The 21,964-nt window shown below is 38.7% G+C and overlaps 1 protein-coding gene across 4 annotated transcripts in view; it reads left to right on the top strand.

Moving 5' to 3' along the window:
• The window catches only part of ARID1B (AT-rich interaction domain 1B), a 325,115-nt gene that overhangs the window by 282,142 nt on the left and 21,009 nt on the right, over nucleotides 1-21,964 (top strand). For 2 of the 4 annotated variants that reach the window (XM_083856436.1, XM_083856434.1), the window contains 5 exons: nucleotides 1,104-1,255; nucleotides 8,721-8,830; nucleotides 9,603-9,761; nucleotides 15,752-15,961; nucleotides 19,354-19,558. In XM_083856436.1, the coding sequence (XP_083712562.1) occupies nucleotides 1,104-1,255; nucleotides 8,721-8,830; nucleotides 9,603-9,761; nucleotides 15,752-15,961; nucleotides 19,354-19,558 (836 nt within the window). The remainder of the gene's footprint in view (nucleotides 1-1,103; nucleotides 1,256-8,720; nucleotides 8,831-9,602; nucleotides 9,762-15,751; nucleotides 15,962-19,353; nucleotides 19,559-21,964) is intronic. The other 2 variants (XM_083856435.1, XM_083856437.1) reach the window with 2 other exon arrangements.

The following is a 21,964-nucleotide window of genomic DNA, read 5'->3' as shown; positions in this document are numbered from 1 at the left end:
AGTTATGTATTTTCCTTTGAATATACAAGTAGGTATTTTTTTCCATGTGTTTCTATTCATATGTATGATTTTATATGTATAAGTGTTACTCATATACATATATGTATATGTGTAAGTGTTACTCAAATACATATACATGCAGTCTTCAACTATACTAAGAAAAGGTAGGTAATCGTTTTATGTGTTAAAAGAATAAAAGGTTATTTTTGAAGTTGAATCATGCATCACGTTGAGTTATTGTGCTTACTTGGATTATTTTCTTCCTTGTGCCTCAGTTTGTCTATAGAGTTTGACAAATCAGGTACCAAGCACACTTAGATACTTCTTAGAACTTAAAAGTAGGTAAGTTTAAGTCTTTCAAAATACTTGGTCTGAACATGTGGAGAAATATGCAAGGGTTTCATTTAGGGCAGTTTTTGTGACAAATTTAAGTCTCAGTTATAAAAGCATTATACAAATATGGGATTAATTTTCAAAAGCAAAATCTGAGGTTTCTTGTTTCAAGGTTTCTCAGAAACCTTGTTTCTGAGGTTCTGCTGATGTTTCTTGTTTCAATGAAGTGGAATATGTGTGGAGTTTTTTGAAAAATTGGACATAGATGACACATACAGATGAACACTGTTCAACACAATAACAACAGATGCAGAAATCAGAAGCTGCATCTATGGTACTGGTTTTTCTTTTGGTCATTTCACTGTTTATTAAGCTCTGACAGGTGAGGATTGCTATTACATGGTCAAAATGGTAAGAGTGGTGATGCACTGGATTTTTTTTTTTTATTGCACCAATGCTAGGTTCTAATTTTGACTCCTGATCACATTGCTGTCTACTCATAGGGTATATAATGTGGGCTGTATTTTCCTTCTGATGGGTAGTGACATAGAAAGACTATGTATACCTCTCTTCAAACGAGCTTTCAGTCCAATTCTATTTCACATATACAATAATTAGCTCAAGAATAACTCAAAGCTCCCTGCATAGGTAAAATGAACTAATTGCCTGCTTCCTCCTTACAAACGATAGGTGATGGGCTCTGTGACAAACCACAGCATCTTCAGCAATGAGGTCTGTAATGAGGTTGTGTATGTGCTTTCCTCTCCTAGGCAAGGCAATTTTCCTGCCATGAATCAGAGCAGCATTATGGGATCCAGCTCCCCCTACACTCAGCCGATGAACAACAGCTCTGGCCTGATGAACCCGCAGGCTCCTCCCTACAGCATGGCACCCAACATGGTGAACAGCTCTACAGGTAATGGTGAGTAACCTTCCAGCAGTCACCTTCCTCCATAAACCTGCTTAACACTGTCAATCCTGGGCTGGTGGCAGAGGAACATCCTTCTTCATTTGATTCACCCCTGTTGGGTAGTTTGGAGTGATTTGAAATTAGGCGAAGGTACTCACATTTTTTGTACAGTAACTGATACATTTCTCATTAAGTCCTTCTGCACAGCACGTAGATGAGTACAGTGTTTTGTACAGTTCCAGCAGCACTCGGACTCAGCTTGATGTAGGTGTTGACTAGCAAGTATATGTGTATTTGTGTGCGTGTGTGTGCAAGAAAGGGAAAGAAAATAGCTTCTTGTTTTAAGAAGTTGCTTTTGTTTTTCAGCATCTTACTTGCTAAGGTTGCAATTTCAGATATTTAATGTGAAATATCATTTGAAAAAAGATGTGCACTTGCTCTGACTTGAAGATGCTGTAAGTTGAGCACTTAACATAATTATTCTGTTTGGAACACATAGGCTGTATTTACTGTTTCCAAAATTTATATAGGAATTCCTCTTTTACTTATTTAAGTATCAGTATATAAAATTTTATTATAACTTCTTTTTGCAAAAAAAAAAAAAAAAGAAAAAAAAAAAAGCATATTCAATGTAGCTCCTGCATTTATCCTTTATATCATGACTTAAGAGTTCAGAATTGCTTGTAGCTTTGTGTGTGACTCTGAAGACAAGTAATACAGTTCTGCACAAATGTGCTTCATGGTCAATATTCAGCTTGAATTCCTAACAGTTATCCTCCTTCAAGATAATACCTCAGCAAAGATCAATTCTTTGATTGGGCCGTGTTTGGATGGAGTTTCAATGACCCTGAAGCGGATCCTCCCAAGTACTTATTCCACTCATGGAGTGTATGCTTTACTGATTACATTATCCCTTTTAGAAACTTTAGGGGTTTTGAAGTTTCTTCTGAAAGCTGAATAGGTTGTGCTAAGGTGATATGATGTTAGGTGGTTTTTTTCTACTTTCGTTTATTTCTTAAGAAATGCCTTATTATCTAAGTTGTGTCTTACAGAGAGACAGGTTTTTCACATCTTTTTCTCTGCCCCTCTTAGCCTGCATAATTCTTTTATCCTTTGCATCTTTCCCTGTCTTTTCTCCCTGTCAATTCTGTATGTTCTGGCTTCTTTGGAAGAAAATGGCCACAGTGAGATGCTAGTGTCTAGTATGTCCAGAGAGTTTCTTTCCTCTGCATAGGAGCTGCTGAGACACTGAACCGTGTCTTATATTTCAAGAACATTATGTTACTGTTTTGGTTAGCAGAAGAAAGGAAGCTGCTAATCACTAAGACTAAAAAAAAGAGAGAAATTAAAAAAAAAAAAAAAAAAAAAAAAGGCTTTTTCTAGTGCTGGCCTGGAAGCTATTGGCTAGCCCAGACAGCTCACTGCACCATCTGGATGAAGAGGGACAAGCTATTGAAAAGAGCATTAGATAATAGCTTGCTTTTTCCCCACCACAGCTGTCCCAGGTAATATTATGTTTTGTTTGTGTAGTTATGTGTTTTGTCTGGCTTGCTGAAATAAAATTACTTCTGAGCATTGAAACTGTGCTATAAATTCTGTTTTGCTATTAGCAGAAGTAATTTTTCCACCCTTTTCCGTTGGCCCCCAGAGCTGCAAAAATAACCAACAGCAAACAGATGGCAGAGTGCCCTGCCTAAGAAGATTTATGTATTCCTAAGGAATAACCAGTTTAAAGGAAGATTCACAGAGGTTTTTTTGTTCAGATAATTCAGCCATTCGTTATTTCATACAGTGGAAATCTGTTCAATGCAAGACCATTTATCCTAGCAGTCTTTCGTATGGGGTAGTCATACTCTTTTTATTGTGTTATGCATTCTGAAATATTGGATTTTTAATAATTTAAACATTTATCAGGGCTTTTTCTGCCAGTGCATTTGTGAGGTTTTCTTTTGTTCCAGTTTTATTAATTCAGAGATTACCCAATGGAAAGTAAGTATGAGATGAACTGGAGGAATTCAGTGCATCTCTTTCAGTCTGTGTGGGAGCAGACATGCATCTAGAATTGCCTTACAGGCCTCCAAGAGGAGATGTTGGGGAGGAGATGGACACACAGACAACACCAAAAAGAGAAAATTTGGTGTGAAGACATTGCTGAGTGCAAATGCTGTGGGAATGCTTAATTTCCTCCTATCTGGACTCATCCTTCTGCTTGGGTCAAAAAAAATGAAAGCTAAAGACAAGTGTAAACAAAGTACTTTTAATGATAATTCCTTGAGCTGTGGGTGCACTTAGGGTCAGCTCTGGCCCTGCATTTGATGGGGTGGAGAACCTACAGGTGATACCTATTTAGGGGCTTGAAAACAGGATTTTATGTGGCAGGAAGACCAATACAGTTGTGTGGCTCCTTAGCTTCCCCTTCCTCCCTGCCCCATTACGGTAAAATCACACATCTGTCAGATAAACCAGGGTTCAGTCAATGTGGAGGGAGGGCCAAAACCAAGTGCAACTGAGTGGCTGCTGCTGGAGTGAAGGCATTGGTTAAGTTGCTCGTATACACTGAGCATCAACAGCTGTGGTTTCAGTTAGAGGCCAATGAAAACCTAAGGTGAGCATTAAGGAGAAGTTAGTTTCTTCGTTGCCTGGGTTTTGAAGGGAGCAGTTTTGTTGCCTGTTGTGAGGGAGGAAAATGCACTTTCAGATTTTACTCATAAGAGAAGATTGCTGATAACTGATGGAGTTGTTTTTATATGGTATTGGAGCTTCAGTACAGCTATGTCTAACACTGGTTTTGTCACCCATTTTTAGTAGTGTTTATATCTCCTCATTACCAGTTGATCCTTTTGTCTTTAGTTTTTTTAATTAATGTCACAATTGAAAGGAAAATCATGCTGCAGTTATGCATCCTGATACTTCAACAATGACTGTGGATCAAACAGCAGATCACCAGCTTCTGCTGATGCAGAGTGGTTTAGGAACACAGAAATTACAAGATCAAAGAAGACACATTCTTCTAATAGAGTATTCCATCCATAACAATAACAAAAGCTTCAGGAAAAAGGTGTCAGAATCCCTTCACAATTATGGAACAAACTGCCATTCAGAAAAATTGTATAACTGCTGCTGTCCTTTTATATTATGACTTCACATTACCCATATATATTTTAGACTTTCCCCCCCTATTTTTCAAGTTTCAGAATGCCTAATTTCCCCCTATCTCGACTCATCTTTATGCTTGGGTCAAAAAAAATGGAAGCTTAAGACTTAATTTTCAAATTCCAGCTTTTAAAATGCATATAATAAACAGGAAATTTACAAAGCCCAATATAGCTCATGCTGTGAGCTTTGTTAATTCTAGTGAAGATTATCTTTTAAAAGAAGCAATATGAAGTTTATATCTCGCATGTTTCCATATTGTTCTTGCATGGAAACTGTCATTCACAATCTCTGCTACCTCTGAAGATGAACAAACCAATAAAAAGGCATGAATCTCCTTACTGCTCAAGTGTACTGAAACCTTTCTTTTTCTGGGTATTACTATTCCCAAACAACTTTTAACATCATAATACTTTGCATAAAATGTGAAATTCTGGGAAAAATTATTTGCACTAAAAGGAATTAAAGAGACACTCTTTAAAATAATACTAAAAAACATACATATGCTGTATATTTGACTTGGTATTTATTTGGATGAGCCTCTAACAGGAAAAGCAATAATATTTATGCAGGTGAAATATTTTTTTAGAAACTTTGGTTTTTTCTGTTTTGGTTGCATTTTTCTGAAAAATGGATGCCTCAATTTATTTTTTACTCTCTAATGCATATCTTAGTAGGGGCTATTAATGCACATTTAGATAAACTTTCTGGATGTTGTGAGTAGGTGGTAACAGCCGAGGTGTCCCATCACCTACACTCCAAACAAGTGATGACCATGATCCACTGGTCATTGTGTGACTGTAAATCAAGCCAGCACCTGGTATAGAGATGCCCACATCCCAAACTGCTTGTACTTGTCATTCCTTGGACAAGACTTGTCAGCAGAAAGGCAGTGGGGCACTGAGATCCCTGGTGACTCACTCATCCTTTTCAGATAAGGTCCCCAACTGCCTTGGGCTGCACTCGTCCGCAGAGCTGGAGGATCACTCATGGCAAGACCCTGGGCAGTGTTGTTGTCCCTTTTCTGGTTTTTTCAGTGGGCACCAAAGAAGTGGAAATCCTCTCGTCAACTCCACAGTCACTAATTCACTGTTTTTGCTTTTTCTTCTCCTTTTTCTACAGAGGGAGAATGCTAGGGTTGGAAGGGAGAGAGGAACGTATTACAAAGGAGGGAGTATTCTGTTTTGTAGAGCATGATTTGTTATCAAACTAGCAATAAAGAGAAAAACAATGTTTGTATATTGCTGCTTCTACAGTATTTCATCATCTTCTGGGACTGGTAGAGCAGCCTTTAGCAAAAAAGAATTCTTTGCTGCAGTTTTACTCATGTCAATATCTGCCTTTGAGTACATTAAATTCAGTGTGGAATAGTTAATTCAGGACCTTGACCTATACTTGCTTTTTGAAATCATTCTAGCTCTTAAATTCTTATAATAAGCCAGAGGCTAGTACTTGAAACCTATTCACAGTATGCCACAACACTTCTTGAGTCAAGATTTCCCTGTTATCCTCCTCTCTACAATGTTTTCTCCTTTGGTCTGCACTTCACAGGCAGAATTATTAGTACCTGTGTAGAAAGAGGCTGTGTCTTATTTTAGCAGTTTCGTGACAATAACAGTATTTCACTGCTCAGAAAGGGTCAAAACAATGTTCTCGCTGTACCGCTTAGCTAAAAAAAGTGAAAGAATGTCTTCTCACAAATCGCTGGAGAGTATGTTTGCAAGAACTTACGAAACAGCATTTCAACAGCAGATAGAAAAATAGCTATGGAAACATCTTGGGTAAAAGCTGTAGGGAAAATAGACAACCTTGCAGTTTGCCAGTGAAATGCTTGCAGTTCTTCTCTTAGAGGTAGAAAGAAAGACTGTAGATGAATTAAATAATTCAGAACAAAAAGTGAAACAGAACTTAGATAACTTTTTTTATTTTTTTATAATTGTCTTCAATTCCTGATAGTTACATTTGCATATGCCAACAAGAAATAGTCAAAAGCCAAAATGAACCTGTCTTTTGACATTTCTAAGCATGACTAATAGAGTCAGAATGTGTGTTATAATCCGCAGACGAGTTACTAGCCCTTTATATGAGGTGTTAACTTAAACCCCTCTGGAACAGAGATTTCATAAGGGAGTTCTGATGGAAAAAGGACTACGAGAAGTGGACACATTTTTTAAATTCTTTCTAATGGAAGTGTGATGTGCCAAATAGATAAAAGTGAGATTATCAGCAGAGGATTTAGCTATGCAGAATTCTGGTGTAGAAGCGTGATCATTAACTTTGCTTTGTTTGACCTCCCTAAAATTGCTTTATAGGGGAAGGGTCAGTTTTGCTTGCTTTGAAACTAAAACCCAAGGCTTCTTTTTTAGCACTTTCACAGCATGAAATGTGTTAACTGTTAAAATGGATTTTGTATAACAGTTCTGCATCCCAGTTTGAAACCACACTGTGGCATGTATTTGACCATTTTGTACTTTTTTTTTTAAGTCACTGAAAGAAAAATAGCTAATTTTTAAATTGTGAATTCAAAACTGGAATGTGTTAGGCTTCCATCCTTCACTTGAGAATGGTCACAAGCTGCCCCAGCTCCTCAAGCAGAATATAAGGGCAAAATGCATACAACTCAAATGCTTAGTGGATGCTGACTTCCCAGTAGCATGTTGACTGGCTGTTTTGTTGAGATTTCACACACATACATAAAAATAACAGCATTTTTAGCTGATCCCAATAGATTTTCCACTGCAGCTGCATCACTTGTAAAAGGCTTTTTGTTCTAATTCTTGAAGTCTGAAGTATTGCAAGTATTTTTTTTCTTAAATCTCAATTATGATTTATGTGTTGTGATGACTTTAAGGGCTTGATTGGGCTACAAATGTGCTTTGAAAAAAACAAGAAAATGTGCCCATTATAGTTCAAAGCTGAATATTGAGCATACAGTTGTAAACTCACATGGCACATGGCTGGGTAGGTTTTTTTGGCAGAGCCAGAGTCTCAACCTGCAGTGATGCTAAAGATATTAGCAAATTAGCGCTGCAAAGCTTGCCAGCGTATTCGCTAGAGTCCTGCTCATGCTCTCACTGCTGTAATTAAAACTAATTATTTTCTAAAACATAGTAATACATGAATATGTGCAATAATCATTTTGTAGTGGGCAATCTGTGAAGTATTTTTAAAGCTTCTTTTCCCCCTCCTATCTTTGGCTCACTGTGCAGTGTGCCTGCTGCCTGGTGCAAGCCAGCACTGTCATTTTGCGAGAGCCACGCTACTCTGGTAAAGACAATGATCCTTTACTGATCCTTACATTTTTACATTTGGGATATATATTTTTTCTTTTTTATTGTCTTTTAGGTTATTCTGTATGTTTTTCTTACCTCATATCCTTTGAAAGAAGGGCATGAGGGGGATTAAAAAGAAAGAAAGGGAAGGTAATCCAGTCTTTCACAAATGCTGTGCACATGGTTTTCAGCAGGCAAAGAATCACCTGATGTCTTGCTGCTGTTTTCTGGTTATTTGCATTGATTCAGTGTCATGGCACCTCCTAGCATCTGCTCTGCCCAGTATTTTCTGTCTACTTGTCTGAATGTTTCTTCTTACATCTTTCTAGAAATCCACAAACCCAGTAGCTCTGCAGCAATAATACCATACTTGGCACTTGCATCTTCAAATAAAAAAAACCCCTTAAACTCCTTGCGCCCCTGGGAAGCAACTGCGTGCCATTATCAGAGAAAGACATTTGTGTGTTCGTTATAGTCCCACCTCATTTTGGCAGAAGGAAGGAGCTGAGTGCTGGTTCTCCAACAGAGCACAGTTTACAGCTTGTAATTCTGTAGTTAAGGCTCACAGTGGCTGAGCCATTCATATTGAAGTCAGTAGGGGCAGGAATTATCTGCTGGACACCAGCCTTAATACAGACGTAATTGGAAAATTCCACTTTTTTCTTGGATTCAACATGGCAAGCAGAACGTGCATTGTTTTCATTTATGTTTTCCATTTATTGCTAAAGGGAGAGTGCAGTAATTAAAATAGTCTTGTTGTGTTAAAATGTTGTGGTCAAGTGCAGAGACAGTTGAAGAGCACCAGCAGCATGAAGAATGAATTCTACTCTGTTAGTGATTGTTGCATGGTGCTTGTATTCTCTTCTTGTTTGTTCTCCTTTGTTTCCTCAATTCAACTGAAGAGGTTTCCAGGTTTCCGGATGCTAAAATAACAGGACAGAGGTGGGAAAACCTCTCCTTCACGTGGCGCCACAACCGTGCAGCAGGAAGTGTGTTTTTTCCTACAAAGCCAAACACAGTCATGCTTAACTGTTTCTCCTGTTTTCGATTAGCACCTATGGGTCTTGCAGATATGATGACACCTGGTGAGTCCAAACTTCCTCTTCCTCTCAAAGCAGATGGCAAAGAAGAAGGAGCCTCCCAGCCCGAGAGCAAGTCAAAGGTATTTACCACCTTCCGCACGTGGTGTTGGTTGTGCCCGCAGAAGTCTGCTGTGTTGTCCTTCATCTCCTGGTTTTGGCCTACCCACTTCTGTTCTTTCCTGCATGCCTTTCCATTCACGTGCAATCTCTTTGTTTCTTTTTTGTTTGTTTGTTTCTTTTTTTTTCTTTTCTTTTTCTTTTTTTTTTTTCTTCATTGTGTGGATCTGAAAGTTACTAGTTCTTATGGCATTTTAACTTACGGGGGCAAAGCGTCCCAAGCCAAAAGTTGCGTGGGCATTTGGCTGTGCCAGGTGGGTGGGAAAGAAGGGTCTTGCCTGGTTTCAATCCTTGCAGCCATTTTTCTCTGCCTTCAGTTATAGCTTCCTGTTTTGGCCGCAGCAGCAACATACTTTAATATTTTGCTTTCCTGCCTTATTTGATTAAATAAGGTGAACGGCTTGTTTTTGTTTCTTTCTTTCATAATGGGAAACCCATGCTTAGCATTTCATGTGAGCTTGAAGTAAGCATGGTGGCTTTAGTGACTTTAGCCAAGCATCCAGCAAACTTTCCAAATTATACTAATTAACAATGTTGTTTTAATACCTTTTATATATATATAAATATATTTATATATGTGTGTGTTTTCTGTATGTGTCTCTCTGTTTATATATATTTTATATATAAAAAATGGTCAGTCTGTTAAACTGGATGTATTTTTTTTGTTTTGTTTTTAATAAAGTTTGCCCTGCCTTTGTCATATTTTTTTTTTTTTTTTGTATTCCTCTACCACAGGATAGCTACAGCTCTCAGGGTATTTCTCAGCCCCCAACCCCAGGCAACCTGCCAGTCCCTTCCCCAATGTCCCCAAGCTCTGCTAGCATCTCCTCATTTCATGGAGATGAAAGTGATAGCATTAGCAGCCCAGGCTGGCCAAAGACTCCATCAAGCCCTGTAAGTGGCTCTGGTTATTTTGGTTTTTGTTTATTTTTTGTAATTAATTATATTTTAATGCTTGCTTGTTTGTTTTGTAATTTCCTTTTCTTTATTATTTATCCACTAAACAGTTTTCTTTCTTTATAACACTGGGTACAAATTCTGCTCTCGGACACATGACTGTAAGTTCCACTGCCTGGCTTCAGTGGGGCCTGAGCATGCTTATCCAAGGGCAAAATTTGTCCCAAAGGTACTTTGAAATAAGAAAGAGTAAAATTGTGTGCATCATGCGAGTGTGCTGTCTGGTAAAACAGCAGTTGTTGTGAAGAAAACATCCTTCCTGTAATGCATCAGCTTCCAAGCATGCCGACTGTGTTGTTAAGAACAATTCCATTTCTGTTCCTGGGCCCAAACTCCTTCACACAACTGACTTCACTCTGGTTGCTGCACTTGTCTTTACTAGGATTATTTAGGGAGGAAAAAAAAAAAAAACAAAACAAAACAAAACGAGAAATCTTCTCCCCTATTGAAATTAATATCCATCAAAAGTTATAGACTCAGCACCACAAAAAAGTTGCCATTTGTATTTTTAAAACATTTTTTCTTTCAAATTGTGTATTTGGAAATACAGCTATTAGACTGTCAAGGCACAGTCTAAACCAAAATTGTTTCTAATTTTGCTTCATTTGGTTATTTTGAAATAACCCAGACTGTGAGCTGAAAAAAGATCCTGATGTATGTACATTTTTAGAAAACTATTCTTTAGGTGAGTAATGCTTAACCATTCTCATACAGGTTGTAAAGAAAAACCTGAGAGAGATGTGTAGAGCTAAAACCAAATTTCATTGTCTGTCTTTCCGTCTACATATATATATGCACAAATCTAGAAAATCTGTATACATCTATAGAAAAGAGATGCAGACACAAGTATATATGGTCTATGGGGAGCAAATGTCCATATTGGTGTTTTTGCTTTGTTTTTTTTTTTATAATTAGGAATATATATGTTGTTCCTCTCTTATTTCTTTTTATCCAAAGTAGAAATGATTATATGTGCAGAATATAAAGGGGGTTTTCCCCAGTGTTAAAGTGCACTTAAATTAGCAATAATTCTTTGATAACAACTTTTACAAAGTGATATGTTAAATAGTATGTCTCAGGGCAAACAGAGGATGGCTAGTCAGAGGGGAAGAGATATAACCATCCAAAACCCAGACGTTTACAGGATCCCCTGAGCAAGGGGGCAGCATGGCATGAAATGCACCACTTAAATCTTTGGATGTTGATTTGACAGCAACTTTGAGTCTCAGAAGGCAGCTGATGTTACTTGTTCCCACAAGGTCTCATCTTTTTCTTAAAAGCATTTGTGAATAGGTGACACAAAAAATTCTGTTAATTTTCTTTGTAGTAACGTTTGGGGTATTGCTTATTTGGGCAGATTTCTGGAGGAAAGCAAGAGAGTTACTGCACAGGCTGTCTAACACATCAAGTGCTTCCCCTACAACCAAACAATAATGCATTCCTGAGCTCATTGCATAAACTGCATAGCAAATCCTGGAGCCATCAAGAACATATGTGGAGATTTATTTTTTTTTTTTTTTTGTATAAATGAAGTATAGATTATTGACAGAGTATAACATTGGAAAAAATAAATGAGGAAAGTTTGTGCTTTCAATTTCTTCTGAATGTCCTTCTCTCTGAAAGCTTCAGTTAGACATGGATAAATACAGTGCTTCGGAATGATAGAAAAATAAGTGCTGCAAATGAGCTGATCACTTTTTACCTATGAAGGCCACTGGATTGGATAAATTCATTGACTTCAACAGCAGCCTGACATAGACTGGAACGATTGATTGCAGGCATTTCGTTACACTTGAAAACAGCCTGAATTGGTTCATTAAATCCCAAAGCTGCTTCATGTGCTACAACTTCTCCATTCCAGTAGAGGATAAAAGGAGGGGTGAATAGTCTGTGATTCACTTCAAGGTATCCCTGTGATCCTACTCAGGGGATCCTCTCTTTCAGCTGTTTTATGTGGAAGTGATGCATGAGAAAATGGGGAGAAGAAACTGTTGAACACTAGGTTTTGAGGCCTCTTTAGGTATGTCAGGAAAAGGACACTTCTGCTATGCTGGTTTTGCATATAATGTGCATCCCTGACAGTGGTGAGGTAGTTCTAAAATTCTTTAAAAGAGACATTTTAAGTGTGGGTATAAACTATGCAAGGTCACTGCAACATGAGTAAAACAGTAGGTTACAAAAACCCCATAAAATGCTGTTCACTGTCCATAGATATCCATGAACATGACAGTGAATACACCTGAACAGTACTACACCTCAATAGTGCTAGCTGGGAGGGGTCTCCAGAGTTCTTCAGGAGAAAATCTTGGCAAAGGAACCTGTCCTGCACAAGCCTCTGCCAGGGATTGGACTTTGGCATTCTTAGCTGCCTGTGTATGCTTGCCCTGTTCTGTAGTAAAAGAGCTCTGTGTAACACATGGAATATTGGCAAATTCTTCATTGAAGTCAGAGAAGGGAACAGTAGATAATTGTATAAATATAGATCCTTAAAGATATGTACAGAAGCAACTACCGACTGTCTTTCACGAAAATAACTCCTACAGAAATTTGTGTTGCTCTGAAGGATTCTGCAGACTCACCATACAAGGGTCTGCATATAATACAGTTTTAATAGTGGGTAGGTGTATTGAAAATAAAGTATGGGTTTCGACAGATTTAATATGGGAATTGGCTTTGGTATCCACTTTGGTATACTTTGGTGGAGTTTCTTAATCACCCATTTGAACACTGCCAGTATATCATATGGAAGAGTGCTGGGGATTGCAGGCAGAGTAGGATATAACTAAATCAGTAAAGATATGTGCCACAGGCTTGCACTAGCATTCTTCTGTCACCAAAATGATCAACATACTTAACAGAAGAAAAGGTCATGATCTGTGTTCTTCCAGCATTACCTGGGATGTGCTCATTTTAGTTTAAAATGGGATCTTCCTCTTTCAAACCTGTGTTTCGTAAGGGTTAATATTTAATATTTATAGGTAAATTTAGACTTCCAGCTGAACCTGCCCATGTGAAACTAGAGTTTGTTTGTGTGTAGACTAGCTCGCACGCATCTGTCATTTTTATCCGTTTACATTTATAAAAATAGGGAAGAGAAAAAGATCTTTACTCTTGAGGAATAGCATTCTTCCCTCCAGTGCATTCTTCTAAAGTTAACATTTCATTTTAGAAGAAAATTGCACCCATTTTACAAAGCATGACAACCTGAAAGCTCACACAGTAAGAAACACTTCTTACCTTCTGTAAGCTGTGAAAAGTTTTCAGATTATACTGTCATTTTAGAGCTTCCTGCCACACTGCTGAAAAGCAGTATCATTTGAGATGTATAGTAGAAAAATGCAGAAAGAAAAATTCTTAACTGTTTCCCTTCTACTCTGAATCTGATTTGAAAAAGTGACATAAAAATATAAAACATATAAACATATAAAAATGAAACCCTAAAACTGGTAAATCTGAACTTTCTTAATCATGGTTTACCATAAAAGTGAAATAGAAACTATTTTGTTGCTTCATATGTTACAATATAAGCACATAGAAAAACTGCTGGGTAAAAGCTGGAATTTCCCACTTTTGTTTTTGTAGAGTTCTGGGGCATCTTAAGTGCCAGATTAAAATTGTTGCTCATGAGCAATAGAGTAACTTTGTACTTACTGCAAAAGGTAGTGGGGTAGTTCCAGTTCATTCAGCTGTTCAAACCTATGTGGTGATCATGTATCTGATGCTCACCACAACATCAAATTAGTAGCAACATGACTTCCCTTACTTCCCCCTTTTCCACCCACCCAAAAAACCCCTCCTAAACTTTGACAAATTGTATTTGTTGCTAAGAGTTAAACTGCTTTTCTTGAACACCCAGATACATAGCAAGTGATGCTTTCAGTAAATTGGTTACTATTACAGAATCAGTTTGTGCTTTCTTTGCATAATCTGTAGGATTCATGTCAATATATTTCCTGCCAGCCACTTAGTATTAATAAAACAAATTTAGCCCTGACTCTGACTTCAGTAGGAGTTGTAACGCAACTGAGTCTGGCTGAAGTAAATTCAGGCATGCACCTCATTTCTAAGAAAGGTAATCATATCTGTAGGAAGTATTGCTGTGAAGAAGTTACAGTGTCAGCAAGGCAGAAAACTTTTAAGGAGGCTATTTATTTAATTAAAATTAATATCCGTTCACTGGAAAGAACAGCAATAGCTCATGGAACTGCTAGGTCACCCCCCTTGGCTTTATGTTTCTTTTCTCCTGACTCTCTTCCAGTTTTGCCAAGTTGCAGCTGATAGCTGGAAGGAGATACAGAGTCTGTCATATTTTCTAGGCTAACATGCAAGATGAATGGTGGCAATGCTCTTGAAATCATTGGCAGTGGGGTTCTACTCTGCTGCATCCCTCTTTTGTGGTGTTGAGTGCCAGACCTCACCACTGTGTGGGGGACATGGACAAAGTGAGTGATTCTGTAGCATCTGTGAGGTACAGCAAGGATATTCTTTAGAGATGTTCAACCAGGAATGAGTTTCTGTTTACTTGACAATAGTCTGTCTTCAGTTCAAAGTAAGGAAGAGGCAAAGGAGGGAAAGAGTGATTGACTAGATGAGTTTTAAGAAGTGTCTACTGCAATCAACAACAAAGTTTAGGCTTTTACTATACAGACGTAAAGGATATGTTTCCCTTCACGTATTTGGCTTCTTTCCCAAAGCTTTATGTCAGTCTTTTTCCCTTGTGTTTAATTCTGAACCACTCCCATCTTTCACTGCTGAGCAAATCAGTTCACTTTCTGCAAGTAGGAGGGTCTTCAGCTGTAGCAGCAGCCCCCCTCTGCTGTCAGAGCTGAGGCAGATCGGGTGAGGTCTGTGACAGAGTCTGTCCACACATGGCACAGAGCCCAGCTCACAGGGTTACATTGCACAGAAAAGATAGGGTGAGAATTTATAGCTTGTGTAGCAGCCTCAATGTTTTCTGTTGCCTCTACATTTTAAAAAAGAGGAGAGACTCAAACATAGCACAAGCTTTCATTAGCTGTAAAGCCCAAAGAGCAGCAGAAAAGCAAGTTCACTCGTGCCTTTTTGCCACAGAGATTAAATTCTACTCTTACCACCTCTTCTGCTTTTCCTGGTGTCTAAGCTCTGATTGCTGTCCCTCCTTAGTTTTCCCCAGGTCATAATACACACTCCCTCTGCAAGGTAGGACAGCTGAGATGAATATCATCCGTACTCCATCAAGGGAGGAGAGTCGTTGCTACATACAAGCCTTATTGGATCAGGCAGCTAATTGGTAGTTCACAAAGAGTATTGCCACCAATCTCCTTGTACTCTAGGCACTCTTGCTCACCTTGCTTTTTGGCCACCAGTGGTGTGAAGTGCTAATAAAGCATAATAATTTATAACTCTGAAGAGAGTACTAGTTTGCCATGTTTCACACTTTAGGCTATTTTTGTGCAATTCCTGCTCTGGAGGATCACTTTCAGGTTTTCTAGCCTATCTTTGAGGGCAAAGAGGAGAGGATTGGTTTGGTTTGGTTTTAGGATTTTCTAAACTTTTGTAGGACAAACTTGTTTCTGATTTTACCAAAATAGTTGCTTGCATTGCAAAGCACTTTGAAATAAGTGGATGAGAAGCACTCTGTGAGAGTTACCTCTTCTTAAAATTACATGAGGCAACATCAGAAACTTGCCTTCTGGGATCCAAAGTTCAGATCAGTCAAAGAAATACAAAAATGGGGAGTTTGGGCCCTTTATTTATAAAGCTGACTTTTCTGTATATGGACAGAATGTACTGTTTGTGCCTGAACTAGTAGCCTTCATTCCTGACTGTTGTGTGATAGCTTTAGTTTGTTTGACATCTTCTCTTTTTCAATGTTGTGAGTTTCTTACTTTCTTTTCCCTTCCCCTCCCACCCTTCCCCCAACTCTTTCTTTTCTTCTTGCAATTTAGAAATCGAGTTCCTCTACCACAACTGGAGAGAAGATCACTAAGGTCTATGAGCTGGGAAACGAGCCGGAGCGCAAGATGTGGGTGGATCGGTACCTGACGTTCATGGAGGAGAGGGGCACACCTGTGGCTAGTCTGCCAGCTGTGGGCAAGAAGCCCCTGGACCTGTTCAGGCTCTATGTCTGTGTCAAAGAGATTGGAGGTTTAGCACAGGTGAGGAGAACTGGTTAAAAGTGAACTTTCAAAAAATCAACATTCTTTTTTTCTATAGTATTCTGCTGGATATATCATTAGGTTTTCAGCCCTGACAATATTGTTGAAGAAAATGGTTTCATGCTTTGGTAGCTGTCTGGAGTTCATTTTGGGCTGCATAATGGCCCTAAAACTTTGGAGTTTGAATCAAGATTGACCATTCCTGTTGTCAGATGAAATAACTACCTTTTCAGGGGAATGTAGTAATGTTGCTGAGAGAAGAAAAGAAGAAAAGGCCACTGGATCAAAATTACAAGTAAGAAGCAGATGATAGAGCTAAAAGAAAACGGAAATTTTTAAGTCCATCTGTCCTATATAGAGATACAGCCTGTAGGACAATTCAGTTCATCTCTCCAGAGAAGCTGCCGACATTCTTAAAACAGAGTCCTTCATCCCAAACCTTTAATTCTGTGTCTCTATACAGTATATTTGTTTCTTAGACACAGACTGTCCTGTGTTTGGAAAATGCTTAGAGGGTATTTTTGGTTGTCTTGCAAACATAATGATTACAAGGAAAAGGTGAATTACCTAAATGAGTTGAAGAAAAATGAAAGCACGGAGAGCTGAGATAAAAAAGTTACAGATGGAAGACAGAAGTTTTCATTTGTGTTCTCACCAGTTAACTTGAAGTTTTGCAATGGGATGTTGGAAAAATATTCATGAATTCTATAAGGCTGTTCACCACAGAGCAAAATGAAATGTTCCACTGTTTAGCATCTAAAGGGCAAGCAGGAGAAAACGGTCAGTACTTGCAGTCTTAAATCTGGCATTCAAAGTCACCTGTCCTTGCCTGATGCTTGTACAAAGCATCCCTTGCATCTAGGGAATCACTGGCTAGACACTAGAAACTATTGTGAAGTGCAGGGATCCATGAGCTCTGTGTTTAAGAGAACATTTGTTCAATGTCTTGCAACAGGAAGGTCTTAAAACATAGCTAACATTGTAGAGAAATATGCGTGTGTAATATTATATAGAACTTAATATTAAAACTTACAGTTCTACACTAATTACAAAATCTGAACTCAAAAACATGGCAAACAAATTAGATTCTCAAAAAGACTACATATTTTCATAATCTATGTGATTAGTTCAAGAAAGGAATGTCCAACATCAATTAGTACCCGTTTCAAAGCTATTTTTAATAGTGCACCTCATAACATAGGATTTGACTACTAAATTAGATCACTGGCCCTTCAAATCCAGCAATTTTAGCTATTCTTATTATTAAAGGAAGGCAGAGAAGCTGAATATAGTTCATTCTGCCAGTTGTTAAATGCTGTATATTGTAAGAGATGTTACCCTGACATTTTTAGTGATCAGCTCATGCCCCTCAGCATCATATGGATTTGATTACTTTTAGCTCAGAAACTTTATTACAGGTAAATCGTATCATGCAGCTGCTCTGCCTCGTACAGCATGATTGTGCCCACAGTGTGACTCGTAGCATCAAAAATTGAGCAAGATGGGGGGCAGATGGGATATTCTAGAGAGTCATTCGTATTTGCTTATTATGGAAATATATTTTATTTTGGGACATTCAGTGTTGATTTTCAGTGACAGACATTATGCTTTGCCAAAGAATAGATGCTGTTCACTTAGACTGATTTTTGAAAGAGCTTGAGTTACAAATGCATGTGCTTCAGTACTGGTGTAAATTTACACTTAAAATGAGGGCTCTTGGTTTTGCTAGTGTGCCCACATGAATGAATGGTCACTATGTTTATCTGTTTGGAGCTACTCAGAGGTGCAGAGCTTTGCTTGCTGAGTTTTATTTAAATGCATCTGTGTGATGCCCTCCTAAAAAGCTGTTGCTCCAAGGGCTGCACTCCATATCTAATGACTCTGCCCAGAGAGTGGCAGGGAGTGGAGCTGGGCAGCAGTGGTGCATAATCCCTGTCTGAGAAGTCGCCATTGATAGGGTCCCAACATGAACAGACCAGCTGCTGGCAGTCTTCTTTTAAATGCCAATATACTGGGCATTTAGGCATGAACGTTTCTGTTTGCATTATGCAATGTGTTCATTACGCACCACTTAGCTGTAAGCCAGTAGGCACAAAGAGCTGTGTAACTGGATTTCAGGCCTCAACAAGGGCAGTTAATGAAAATCTGGTCTCCTTTAACTCCTGAGTTCTTGCAGGATGTACTAGAGAAATAAAAACACTTAGCATAGCCATGCCAACCTGCTTGCTGTTAATGCCATGCTCAAAAGATCCTTGCTGACTGGCAGCAGTTACAGTGTAAACACTGAGAGAAACTTAAGAAAATGTTTTCTTTGCTGGCACACAGACTAAGGAATAATATGGCTAATGGTAATCTTTCTAGCTATAGAAGTTAAGTTGGAGTAATTAAAATATCAGGCCTGAAGGCAAGTAGCAGACGTCATGGAATCAGAATTGCTACCCAAAAAAGATGAGATTTCTCAGATGTTTAAAGCCAATTTATTTTGGTTCTGACCCTGCTCCTTGGATCATACCTAGAAACTGCATAACTGGTTGAATGAACTTAAAGGCATCAGGTGTTACATCAAAAGCAGTGGCTGCTACGAGTGGTACAGCCGAGTGAGTCAGTGGCATCACCCAGGATGACAAATGAACTTCGCTATTATTGCAGATCACCTGTGTTTGAGGAACTCATGAGCAGAGTCTTTCAATATTCTCAGCCTTACACTGCAAACAAGACTCAGAGTGGAGTGATGCAGTCAGCATTGTAATACAGAGTATTGCTGGCCTAGCTGTGAGTGTTTGAAGTCTGCCTTAATTAATTAAGGGGCCTGGCTTCACTCTGCCTCTCATCTAGCCAGAGAATCATTGATCTGTCTCTGCAAGATGCACTAAAGTGAAAGGAATTGAACCAGGAATTACAAGCTGAACTGTTTGACAGCTGGTGGCTATTTGGGAGAAGAATTTATTTTTCGTATCAATGTTCAAACAAATTGCAGAATAACACTGTTATTGCTTTCTAAATTGTATTTTAGAAGCTGCTTTTTAATTAGAATGGGGTGGGTGTGGGTGGGTGTCAAGGAAGGAGAGAGTGAGCAGGAATTTGCTTGGAGATGGATTGCTAACTGAAGAGCATAGGCCCTGGAAGGACGTAAGACATTTAAAGGCTGCACCATGCAGAAGACTCCACAAGCAAAGCTTTTTATGTAGCTATCAGCAGGTTCCTTAATGGCTTTATAACTGTAAATGCTGTCTGTGCATTACTGCGTGTGGGAGTAATGAGCATTAGTTAAAAGAGGAAAATAAAAAAAAGTAAACCAAGACATTAAGTGCTATTTTTTTTTTCTTTTTTGTTTCCTGACTTAAACAAAACACTTTGCTGCAAACCAATGATTCTGCCGTTTACTTTGCTAGGTTAATAAAAACAAGAAGTGGCGTGAGCTGGCAACCACCTTGAATGTTGGCACTTCGAGCAGCGCAGCCAGCTCCCTGAAAAAACAATACATTCAGTACCTGTTTGCCTTCGAGTGCAAGATTGAGCGAGGGGAGGAGCCCCCTCCAGAAGTCTTCAGCACTGGAGATACCAAGAAACAACCTAAGATTCAGCCGCCATCTCCTGGTAAGTCAAATTAACTGCAGTCTCTTACACAACCATTTTTTGAATGCAAGGCATACTAGGCTGTTGCTGCACCCTATATATTTATAAGCATCTCCTGATAATGCTGGAAAAACAAGGGTAAACCTGTTGTTGGTGTCTTGTTCTCCAGCGTGGAGCTAGCTCCTGAGTCAAATCAGAGTTAACTCTGAAGGGCTGCCACAGTTGTGTGTCTGGTTTGTCCTTGCTCACTCCAGCATATAAAGATGTGTGTGCCAGCGTACCCTTAACACCACTGACGTGGCCATAACAAAAAGAATAGAGTTCTGCAGAGATGTGCTTCTGCTGTAAGACAGGAGTATGCATTTGTCTGAAGGTCAGGCTCTGGTACCTGCACTTTCCTTGCTGTGACTGAAGCGGCTTTTCAACGCAACTGTTGATCAGCAAGGCTTCAGCTGGAGCAGGCTGGCAGGTGCTGGACTGATCAGCATGTCTCAGATGCTTGCTCTGATGCAGCTCTTGTTGAATGTGTGGCAGATGGAGAGCAGAGAGTACAGTGTATCCCCACTGCCAGACATCCTAGTTTGGAAGCGTGCTCTCTGTTCTTTTGTTGCTAATCCTGTGTGTCAGGTAGGTCAATAGGATCACTGTTTTTATCTTTTCATCTGAAAAATTGGAACTGAGATTGCTTTATTTTGGCTGTTCTTTTTTGCATTTGTGGTGTGCCGTTTGAAATCACTGTTTTCTTTCTAAATTCATATCACTTAAGATTCTCAAGATTTGATAGTCACAGTTGATACTCAAGGCAGGACTATTTTTAAGTAGAAACATTTTAAGTACATAGGAAGAGTTATAGTATTAGTCTAGATGTTGACTTCTGGACTACCCGTGGAAGAGTAAAAAAATCCTTTCATTATTTTGGATTATTCCTTTTGTTACTAGTTTTTTTGACCAACAAAGTAATTTGACAAAATTTGCAAACTACTGCCACAGTTACTATTAGGCAGACCACCATCACTTATTGCCAAGAGAATATAATTTCTGGAATGTTTACAGCAGTTTCCTGCAGTAGAACACAGTTTTAGGAAAATATTAATTAACCTAATTTGTGTTAGTGCAGTTCACTGGCTGAAAATGGGAAGTGGAGAGTCAGAGACCCAGCAAGCCCTGCCGACAGTTTGCAATTGTATGACTTCAATATCCTATCATGGACACTAGAAAATTGGAAAGACCTTTATAATCATATAATGAAATTCTGGCCTTTCCGAGATTATCTCTTACAATAGTGCTTTCTCAGTACAGAAAAAGATAACAGTGATAAGGCTTAAATCTTTCTCAGCCTGTTTTATTCAGTGTAAGGATTTGAGGGAGTGTTTAGTTAAAATCTTCCCAAGCACATCTCTGTGTAATAACTTAAATATTTCCTCCATCTTGCTAAAACCTAGGGTTATCAGGTACCCCAGTGGTGATTGTTTAATAGAGAGGAGATTAGATTACTTTGCAATTCAAGTTTAGAAGACAGAGAAAAACACTTGGTACTAGAAGTAAAGCCTATAGTCCAAATGTTTATCTCTCTGAAATAAGCAGAGTGTCCTGAATGTGCACAGCTGCAAAAAATAACATGTGCTGGAGGTGCCTGTCACCTCCTGAGAAGACTGGTAAGGGAAGCTGAAATGGTCAGACTTGTTAAGGACAGTGAAGAAGAAATTATTCTATCTCTAAAAGTGAAAGAGTATTACACTTTGTTCTCTCCTCCCTTACCTTCTCTCTCCAATACTGCTCTCAGTAGTTGATTTGGGGATGATAAATCAGCTGAATTTTGAGATGAAGAATTGCTATTTAAATATGTAAACATGTAACGAAGAAATGGAAAAGTCAGATGTACCACTTTACGGGGTCCTTTTCCATCATGATGCTGCAAATGAAAATGGCAAAATCCAAGTTTAAATTTATCATAACATTCAAGCAAGCTGTCTTTGAGGAGAACTGAAACTATTTTTCTAAAATAAAAACACAGCAGGACATAGAGACTAGAAAAGGGGGAAGCAACAAGGATCTCAAGGTTTGTTTTGTTGGAGAGAAAAGAGCTCGTGTCACTGAATGGGACTGCACTTCTGTATGGAGAAAGGCTTTCCCAGTGTGTATCAGCTTTAGTACATGAAATCCCGCTGAGGTATAGATGCCTCAGAGAGTACAAGCCTGTTCTCTTTAATAGTCAGCTTTTTTTCTTGTTCCTTTTCCTTTAGTATATACCAACATTAACATTTTAACTGCACAAAAGAAGCGGAGTTGTAGACATACTTTAGATAATCTGTCACTCTGGCATTCAGAGGGAACAGGAGCCCAATACAACAAGAAACAGTAGCTCCAAAGGTCCTTGCTTTAACCATTACCCTCTCTTGTGCCGTTAGCTCAGTGTAGGCAGAGCCA

Source organism: Zosterops lateralis, assembly GCF_965231275.1.
Source record: "Zosterops lateralis genome assembly, chromosome: 3".
In the NCBI taxonomy this organism is placed as follows: Eukaryota; Metazoa; Chordata; class Aves; order Passeriformes; family Zosteropidae; genus Zosterops; species Zosterops lateralis.
The sequence above is the reverse complement of the archived record's forward strand: the minus strand, read 5'-3'. Positions and strand labels throughout refer to the sequence as shown.